The sequence below is a fragment of the Micropterus dolomieu genome, linkage group LG08 (assembly GCF_021292245.1).
Source record: "Micropterus dolomieu isolate WLL.071019.BEF.003 ecotype Adirondacks linkage group LG08, ASM2129224v1, whole genome shotgun sequence".
Classification (NCBI taxonomy): domain Eukaryota; kingdom Metazoa; phylum Chordata; class Actinopteri; order Centrarchiformes; family Centrarchidae; genus Micropterus; species Micropterus dolomieu.
This window is the reverse complement of record NC_060157.1, coordinates 710,106-720,409: the sequence shown is the minus strand read 5'-3', so window position 1 is coordinate 720,409 and position 10,304 is coordinate 710,106. Positions and strand designations below refer to the sequence as shown.

Below are 10,304 nucleotides of genomic sequence, written 5' to 3'. Positions count from 1 at the left end.
TGTCAGGGCAACATGTTTGGACACATGGTCAAAACCCGTTGGCGTTGGTTTGTAACGCCCTGGGGGAAGCCATGTAGCGTCATTTATGAACGTTAAACGTAGGATATTTAACTGGAACGTCAGAGTAAGGAGGTGGTTGGGGTGGATGGGTGGCCCAGAAACCGGACTTTCACCCAGGAGTCCAGTGGATGTTTCCTGTGTGAAACAAAAAGGCAACATTCAGTGTTTTAATTTAACGTTAGTTGTGTAAGTACCAAACTTACACAACTAATGTTACTTAACTCACGTAAGTTAAATCACAAAAGTAACGTAGTTATTTTAACCCAAACCATGATCTTTTCCTAAACCTATCAAAGTAGTTTAGGTTCCTAAACCTAACCAAATTGCAATGTTTCACAATGTGAACTATGTTTTATTTTGAAAGTCTAACCGGACGTTGCATATTTATTGTTGCTAACTTGACTACGGAGCCCTGTATGGAGTAGAATGTAGCTGCAGTACCGCAGGCTGAAGTTTCAGGACCACAATCCTCGGACCGGCACTGCATTTGTTGTAAGGTGACCAGATTTCTGAAATGAAAACCAGGGACATGTTTGGTGGTCAGTATGTCACTAAAAAATATATTGTTATAATATATGAAATAAAAAGGGGGGACGATTTCGGTTTTAGAAACTTTCAAATATAAATTACATTTAGCTGATGCTTTTATCCAAAGCGACTTACAATTGCTCTACATGTCAGAGGTCGCACGCCTCTGGAGCAATGAGGGGTTGAGTGTCTTGCTCAGGGACATATCAATAGATGGGTCACTGTGGGGAATTGAACCCGGGTGTCTCACACCAAAGGGATGCGTCTTATCACACTCTACCATCACCACCCTGAATCTAACTAACTCTTCAGAATGAAATCAAGTCATTTTGAGGCAGAAACTACCTTTCCAGTCAATAAAGTCTGCAATCACTTTCTGGCTAGTAGAATAATGTATTATATAGATTGTTTTGGCCATTCAAAGGTATTTTAACAGGTAGAAAGGACTGGATTGATTGGTACACACTAACTTAAATAATGTGGTCATAAAGATAATTGCAAAACAGATTATGTCTTTATTTTCTATATAACTAAGCAGTAAGTCATGTTAATTATAGGCCACAGTAAATATAAACAAGGATATTAGACACAGGCCTGCCAAACACATAATCTATCAGCAACAACAAGCTTCTATTATTGCCTATAATCACGTAAATGTCAGGCCTGGTTATGCTATAAACTGTAAACTTATTTAGCCACAATTGTGATTATTCCATTTAAAGAAACCACAGACATAAAGTGATGTTTATTTGCACGTTATGTCTGTTTGATCCAGATAAAAGCTCCCGTGGACGGCAATCAGTTTTAAACGATCAACTTTTCGGCACGACACCGGTCTGATCTGCAGTCTTTCTGGCCACGTAAATCTGATTTAAGGTCTGCTAACACCTTATACAGTCTATGATTAAAAACGGGGACATTTCCGGGGACAGCTCCAGATGGGGAAGGGCCACCAAAACCAGGGACTGTCCCCGGAAAACGGGGATGTCTGGTCACCCTAATTTGTAGGACCCTTGCATACTTTACGTTGGTCAGGGTGACTTATCGTCCTCATCATCGTCATCTTCATCACAGAGAGAAGAGCAGGAACTTCTCCACCACAGCTGCTCGTTAACTGGCTGAGCATCAGCGGTTCTGGACCTTCTTCGGGTCCCTTTATGCCGTTTAAGGACCAGGTTTTCATTTGAAAGTGAAGACCTGATTTTCTCCCAGTTTGTGTTTTATAACTAGTGTGTTTCACTTTCAGAGCTGGTTTAAAGATCTGAAGATCTGCAGCCTCATTAGAGACGCTGGAAATGTCAGCTGCATCCAGCCGACCACACACACACAGAGGATGAAAAATAGGTTACATACAGTTTGACAGGAAAACAAAGAAAATGAGGCCACAGTGAAGCGAGCGTCCACACGTCCATCCAGAGGATCTCTGTGTGACTGACCTACATATGACCTGCTGAATATAAATCAGTCTACACAGCTGCAAAGTCTGGAAAATCTGCTCTCACATTAATCATTTGTTGCCTGAAATGTTTTAATTTGCCTCCTCACCTCGGCCCTTTACTCACAGACGGCTGCTGTGTAGTGAAACTACTGTTATCCTGTGAACTCTGTTTCAGAGACGCGGCGACGCGTTCGAGCAGCTGTGCAGACTGTGTGTTTCGTGTGAAAGGCGACACGATTAACTGAAGAGGTCCAGTTTGAGTCAAAAGACCCACGAGCTAGAACAGGTTCAGACTGGTACTAGTAAAAAAAGAAAACTGATTCTTTTGATTCTGGTCTACGCTGTAGCGAACTGCCTCCAGGAAGAAAAAGCTGTCACTTCAGCCTACTGTCCTTGTCCTTGTGGGGCTGTATGTGCTCTCTGCTGAGAATGTTCAGTACTACAACACGTAAACTCGACCTGACTCAACTGCTGAGGCCAGCTCTCGTACAGACTTGCTGCCCTCCACACTTCCTAAAGAATACCGAAGAGACTGCTTTAGGGGCTTCAAGGGTCGCCAGATATCATCAAATACCAGAGTCAGACAGTACACTCAGTGCTAGTTAGCATGTTAGCTTGTTAGCCTGTGGATATTATTCTCGCTGAGATCAGCTCTCGTACAGACTTTCTGCTCTCCAAACTTCCTAAAGAATACAGAAGAGGTTCGGTGGCTTCTAAATATGTCGTGTACCAGACTCAGTGTTTGTTAGCTTGTTAGCCTGTGGATATTATTCTCGCTGAGATCAGCTCTCGTACAGACTTTCTGCTCTCCAAACTTCCTAAAGAATACAGAAGAGGTTCGGTGGCTTCTAAATATGTGTACCAGACTCAGTGTTTGTTAGCTTGTTAGCCTGTGGATATTATTCTCGCTGAGATCAGCTCTCGTACAGACTTTCTGCTCTCCAAACTTCCTAAAGAATACAGAAGAGGTTCGGTGGCTTCTAAATATGTGTACCAGACTCAGTGTTTGTTAGCTTGTTAGCCTGTGGATATTATTCTCGCTGAGATCAGCTCTCGTACAGACTTTCTGCTCTCCAAACTTCCTAAAGAATACAGAAGAGGTTCGGTGGCTTCTAAATATGTGTACCAGACTCAGTGTTTGTTAGCTTGTTAGCCTGTGGAGTTTGTTGAGACTCTCTGTTGCAGTTTGTTGAATAAAAACTAAAGTGCCTGTAATTCAGTGTAAATAATTGTTTTGAATTTTGATCCGTGGTCAAAGAGCTCCCCATCGACATCAGAACTGCACCTCGGCCCATAAGATAAAATAATTACATAGATTTGTGTTTATTTACTTAGCTTCCTGTAGCCATGTTGCTTTGCTTCCACTCGATACCCACGTATCATGTCAGCGTCCTGCAGTCTGTGGCGCGAACACCAAATACTGGAACAAGCTATGTCGTTATATTAAAGTTATATACACAGAGGTCTGTATTAAAGCAGGAACGCTCAGAGAGTCACCTGTGGTTCTGTACCGGTTCATCTTGACACGCTTATTCATTGGTCAGGAGGGTTGTGGGGTGAAGTTGCTGCTTCCTGATGTTGAATCCACGTTCTGTTGAGATCCATCATGTCTGATAACAATCTGACAACATTTATCAACAAGTTATCATCATCACATCATCAAGGCAAGCTGGGATATTTTGAATCAGACTCGTCAGAATAAAACACCTGACAGGTGAAACCTATCAGAGACTGCACTCTTTAACTCAGACTGAACACAAAAAAATCCTGTTAGCGGCTGCAACACGCCGACGCCTCTGTAGAGACAAACATTCTTATTCCCATAAAGAACATCTGAAGTTTCTGTTTGTAAAGTCAGAATTACAAAAGAAGCTTTGACTGCATGGAAGTGAATGAGAAAAACTTCTCTCCACAAATACAAAGTCAGTTCTTACACAACAAGATTCAGTGAGCTTCTGCTTCTACTGTCAGTCTGAGGAGAGACTTCCACAATAAATGTTCCAGTAAGGTGTTATTACAGCCATTTATAGCGCTGCTTATGTGACTGACAGTTGTAAGAGCCAACCACAGTCAGCCGTAGTCGTTTCTGTTTTCATGTCCCACCGTGTCTCCACCCAAGGTCACATTTTGATTGACACAGCAACAGTCATATGGATTGAAACCACACTCACACACAATTCAAACAGCGAACATAAAGAGAGAAATCAAGTCCACTCCCTGAACACACTCTGACTTACATCGCACTCTGTACTCTGACCAGTCTTATCAGAGGGAGAGAGGGCGAGGGACATAAATAGAGAGAGAGAGAGAAAGAGAGTAAAGGAAAACAGAAAGAGAAAAATAAAGGGCGAGTGACATAACGAGAGAAAGAGGAGAGAGAGAAACCGACAGAAACACTGAGCTAGTCTGGAAATGGCAGCTGAACACAAACCAACCCAAACCATTCATCTGTAGAGGTACGACATGCACACATTCACACACTAACACACACGCAGCACAGGCACGCTGGCGTTTGTGTGATTAATCAGCGAACGCTTTAAACGTCTTTTACAACTGAAGTGAACGAGAGAGAGAGAGAGAGATGGGGCGAGCGAACACGTGTTAATGATGTGTTAATAGCAGCACATGTCGACATCACACTGTGATCAGTATCAGCGCACATCCTGCCTCCACTACAAGCTCCGTTACCTCCTCACTACCTAACAAGGAGGCTCCTTTACCTCCTCATTACCTAACAAGGACGCTCCTCACTACCTAACAAGGAGGCTCCTTTACCTCCTCACTGCCTAACAAGGAGGCTCCGTTACCTCCTCACTACCTAACAAGGAGGCTCCTTTACCTCCTCATTACCTAACAAGGACGCTCCTCACTACCTAACAAGGAGGCTCCTTTACCTCCTCATTACCTAACAAGGACGCTCCTCACTACCTAACAAGGAAGCTCCTTTACCTCCTCACTGCCTAACAAGGAGGCTCCGTTACCTCCTCACTACCTAACAAGGAGGCTCCTTTACCTCCTCATTACCTAACAAGGACGCTCCTCACTGCCTAACAAGGAGGATCCTTTACCTCCTCACTGTCTAACAAGGAGGCTCCTTTACCTCCTCACTACCTAACAAGGAGGCTCCTTTACCTCCTCACTACCTAACAAGGAGGCTCCGTTACCTCCTCACTGGCAAACAAGGAGGCTCCTTTACCTCCTCACTACCTAACAAGGAGGCTCCGTTACCTCCTCACTACCTAACGAGGAAGCCCCTTTACCTCCTCACTACCAACGAGGAAGCCCCTTTACCTCCTCACTACCAACGAGGAAGCCCCTTTACCTCCTCACTACCAACGAGGAAGCCCCGTTACCTCCTCACTACCTAACGAGGAAGCCCCTTTACCTCCTCACTACCAACGAGGAAGCCCCTTTACCTCCTCACTACCAACGAGGAAGCCCCTTTATCTCCTCACTACCTAACGAGGAAGCCCCTTTATCTCCTCACTACCTAACGAGGAAGGGTACTATGAGGGTCTAGGAAGCATCTTTTCTTACTTGCTTGCACAAAGACCTGTCACTTCTCTTCACAGCTTCCTTTTCTCCACCTACTTAATTAGGAAGCTTCTTTACCTACTTGTCTCCTTTTTTTAACCCTGCGCTTCCTAACTAAAAACATTATTTACCTCTCAACTATCCAGCTGATGCATTTTACCTCACTGCTTCCTAGAAACATTCTTTAACTCCTCGTTTTCTTAGTAGGAAGCTTCTTTACATCTTTATTACCGTTTGTTTGTAACTCCTAGTTCTACCTCCTCACTTCATCACCAGAAAGCGTCTGTACCTCCTTCTTTATCTTCTTTATTTCTTAACTAGGACGCATCTTTACTTCCATGCTTTCTTCCTCATGTTTTTATTTCATCATTTAAATTCAAAGTCTGCGATTGTCTGAATCGCTGCTCGGGGACGTTGTTGTTTGTTTCTTCACTGACTCCCACCTTCGCATATGCTCATCCATATTTAATGCACAACGTCTAGCAGAGTGTGTGTGTGTGTGTGTTTCCCTGTGGGTTTGATTGTGTATAAATGAAACGGTGTCGGTGGCTGGCCTGCATGTGTTTGTGTGTTTATGTGTGTGCGGCTCCCTGCTGTCTGCCACCATCTGCTGTTCACTGCAGACTGAAGCAGAGAGTCGATGAGTTGATGGAGGAACTGATCCCAAACACTCGGAGAACACGGGAAACTGTTCTCTGCAGCTTTCTGCTGATTAAACATTTCACCACAACATTTTCCTGTTGCTACGAGACGGATTTAAACCACAGAAAACACGTCTGTGGGGACTGTTTTTTAAGGCTGAAATACTGTCTGAAAATTTATAAGAGCTCACTAAGAAGGAAGCAAGAACAAAAGTATGCTTTCTAGCTAGTTAGTGAGGAGGAGAACAAACTTAGTGTTAGTCTTAGAGTTAAGGAAGCTTTCTACTTCAGTAATGAGGATATAATAAAGGTTCCTAGCTAGGAGGTAAACAAACTTCTTGGTTAGGTAGCGAGTACAAACTACTTTGTACTCAAATTGTGCCAAATAGAAATCTTAATTATGTCAAGTTTAATTTCCTAAGTTGTCCCAGGTAAGATGTTTACAGGTGTGAACAGGTGTTTCAAAAGTGTCCACGTGTGACTGTATATGTTCACAGATTGATACAGATGTTTGCAGGTGTGAACAGGTGTTTAAAAAGTGTCTGAGTGTGACTGTATATGTTCACAGGTTGATACAGATGTTTGCAGGTGTGAACAGGTGTTGAAAAAGTGTCTGAGTGTGACTGTATATGTTCACAGGCTGATACAGATGTTTGCAGGTGTGAACAGGTGTTTAAAGTGTCCAAGTGTGACTGTATATGTTCACAGGTTGATACAGATGTTTGCAGGTGTGAACAGGTGTTTAAAGTGTCCAAGTGTGACTGTATATGTTCACAGGTTGATACAGATGTTTGCAGGTGTGAACAGGTGTTTAGGTGTCTAAGCTGTGGACAGGCATTAATTGCAGGTGTGAATGGGTGTTTGCAGGAGTTCACTAATGCTTTCAGGTGTTCTCTGGGATTCACAGATGTCTACAGGGCTACATGTTTTAATGCTGTGAGCAGGTGATCACTGTGTAAACAATTCTTTACTTTGATCTGTGTTTACAGAAGCTTACAGGTGTTTACAGGTATGAACAGGTGTTCACGTGTTAGAATGTTAAACAATCTCTTCCAGTGTTTATAGACGTCTGTCTGTATGTGTTCATGTGTGTTTATACTTGTATCCTCACAGGTGTTTACAGGTGTGAACGTTACTGGTCCGACCTTCTGGGTGTGTTGCGGAGACCAAGGACTCCATTAACAAGTGTAAAAACATGAAAGCTCACTAACTTGTTTCTTCCTGTCTGCAGCTCGGCCGCCATGTCTAAAGCGACGGTGAAGAAGCTGCACTGGCGCTCCAAGGTAACGCTGACGTCTCTCTGAAAGACGATTAAACTTTATGATTGAAAGTCTGAACTGTGTTTCAGTCATGTGACCTTCCCCTCATTTGTTGTTCAGGTCCAGGAGAGCTTCGTCCCGCTGGGGGGCGGCTCCGGAGAGCTGGGTCTGGCCATCGGGGGCGGGGCCGACTACGGCGAGTTCCCATTCGTCACAGCGGCCCACGGGGGCGGGGCCACTGTGAGCGACATCATCTTAGAGATCGGGGGGACGCCCGTGTTAGGGATGACCCTCGGTGATGTCAGAGGAGTCCTCAACTCCTGTCCTCATCCTATCAGAATCAAGACTGTCTCACCAGGTCAGCGGACACACTACACTTTTAAATCTGTTTCTGTCGCTCTGATTTATTTTGTTTTATTCTTTTACGTTCAACGTTCTTGTTTTGATTGATGGTGTTAAATGTAACTTCCTAGAAAGAACTCTGTAGTTTTGTACCAATTACAGGAAAAATATAAACACATTAAAACCCAAGTAAACATTTCTTCACTTGACTGACTACTTATCATCAGCTGACCATCAGTTAATAGACTAAATTTGTCTATCATTCAAGCCTCCAGTTGGCTGTGAAGTTATTTTGCCGTAGTGGTATTACAACTTCTGGGTTTATCAGATGACGCACATTGACCCTAAAATTACTTTCACCTACACACAATCATCAGAAAATGAGCAGCTGTATAACTTTTCTTTAAATGTTCCTAAACGTCACGAACACTCTGAAAATGAAGTGGATCAACTCAGCTATTTAACCTCAGTGGGGTCGTTTGCCAGGATCGTCAATACCACTGAGGTTCGTTAGTGTTCCTGGTTGCTGTGACGACAGTCGTTACAGTCGTTAGGACTACCCGAGGCCAAGACTGAACGACCATCGTTGGTATCTTCACCTGAGGCCAATAGGTTACGTTTGTTGAGTTTCCTGGGAAGTGATGAAAGGACAGCATTGTTAGGCTTTAATCAGGAGATGTATCGCTATCATGAAAGAGTACATATGTGTCATGATACAGTATACCTTTTTATCAGCAACTTGTCCTACAGTAGCTCGTTTAGAAGATCAGCATATACAGGTTGCTCTCCTGCAGGCTCCACCGAGATTTGAACTCGGATCGCTGGATTCAGAGTCCAGAGTGCTAACCATTACACCATGGAACCACTACACTGAGAGGGTAGGCAGTTCCTCACATCGCCACGTAGATTATCTATGCAGAGAAAAAAGGTGGGGAAGCAGTCGGCGGGCGGGGGTCTCCAGAACTATTTGATCCTGATTGCGATCGTTAACTTTGCTAGGAGTGCGGTGCTGAAAATAGAGCCTCCTCTGCTGCAGCTACTCCTGAAAGCAGCGTCGCAAAGGTTGTAGCTCTACTGCTCAAACTGGATGTTTAATTTATGCGCTTATCCCATAACATGCAGAGAACTCACTCGTTTTCCCTACTATCATGTGACAGGGAATTGCTCGGCTGAAAAATCTCACTGTCAGAAGTGGGATTCGAACCCACGCCTCCAGACGAGACTGCTACCTTAACGCAGCGCCTTAGACCGCTCGGCCATCCTGACTGCTTGCCATTCATGCTTGGCCACAGAAAGTCTCTTCTGAGCATGCTCTAAATTGTGCCCAAAGTGTGAGGAAGCCTGCAGAAAGATGGCGGAGGCTTTTTCATGTTATGTGCTTATTAACTTTGTATAAGAATGAATGTGGTGGTACCATGGCGACCTGTCAATCAGAGGCGACTCGTATCTGCTGCTCTGTGTACATTTAACCAGCGCCGCTGAAAAAGCTCATCAGGAGTCGGCTGCTCATTTTTCAGTATGTACATTTTGTTTTAAGCCTGTTTGTCGCTAGCTAAAATTAGCATCCCAGCTAATATCACAGTTAATATGAATTACAAATGCACCTTGCTAACCAAGCTAGCTAGCTCCACCCTCTCGTCCAAATATGGTCACTTCTGGTTCCAATAAGTCAACATTATGACGGCCAAAATGCTAAACTGGCTTCTAAACTGTAGTCCACAAACCGACGGGGGACGCCACGGCGCATAGGTCCACTTATTTTTTTCCCATCTTTGGTCCTGACATTCACTCCAGAAACACTGACTCCTACATCTCCCATAATGCAGCTGGATAGTGTCCTTCATTTCACAGTTCTCAAACAGCCACGTCTTTCTAACCTGCATACTGGGACACAGATGGTATGTTAGACATTTGTAATCACTACGACATCATATCCTCCCTCACCCCCTCTCTGTCTCTGTCAGGGTCGTCCCTCTGTAAGGACCTCAGGTTGTACCTCAGCAAGTGTTTCACTCCAGGCTCCATGGACAGTCAGCTGCAGCAGCTAATCAGAGAGAACCTGTACCTGCGGGCTGTACCCTGTAAGAAAAAACCTGTACACACACCTGTACACACACACCTGGACACACACACCTGGACACACACCTGTACACACACCTGTACACACACCTGTACACACACACCTGGACACACACCTGTACACACACCTGTACACACACACCTGTACACACACACCTGGACACACACACCTGGACACACACCTGTACACACACCTGTACACACACACCTGGACACACACCTGGACACACACCTGTACACACACACCTGTACACACACACCTGTACACACACACCTGGACACACACACCTGGACACACACCTGTACACACACCTGTACACACACACCTGGACACACACCTGGACACACACCTGTACACACACACCTGTACACACACACACACACACACACACCTGCAAACACACACACACACACAAACCATAA

General features: G+C 44.4%; 1 protein-coding gene and 2 non-coding genes across 3 annotated transcripts in view; 1 reads left to right on the top strand and 2 right to left on the bottom strand.

Moving 5' to 3' along the window:
• Positions 1 to 7,439: 7,439 nt before the first annotated feature.
• Positions 7,440 to 10,304, top strand: part of magixa (MAGI family member, X-linked a) — a 55,829-nt gene continuing 52,964 nt past the window's right edge. Inside the window, exons 1-3 of the mRNA XM_046055734.1 lie at positions 7,440 to 7,484; positions 7,581 to 7,818; positions 9,767 to 9,883. Coding sequence (XP_045911690.1) covers positions 7,443 to 7,484; positions 7,581 to 7,818; positions 9,767 to 9,883 — 397 coding nt within the window. The 5' untranslated portion in view covers positions 7,440 to 7,442. The remainder of the gene's footprint in view (positions 7,485 to 7,580; positions 7,819 to 9,766; positions 9,884 to 10,304) is intronic.
• On the bottom strand, positions 8,595 to 8,666 carry trnaq-cug. The gene has a single exon. It is a non-coding gene; the product is annotated as a tRNA-Gln (tRNA).
• On the bottom strand, positions 8,986 to 9,068 carry trnal-aag. The gene has a single exon. It is a non-coding gene; the product is annotated as a tRNA-Leu (tRNA).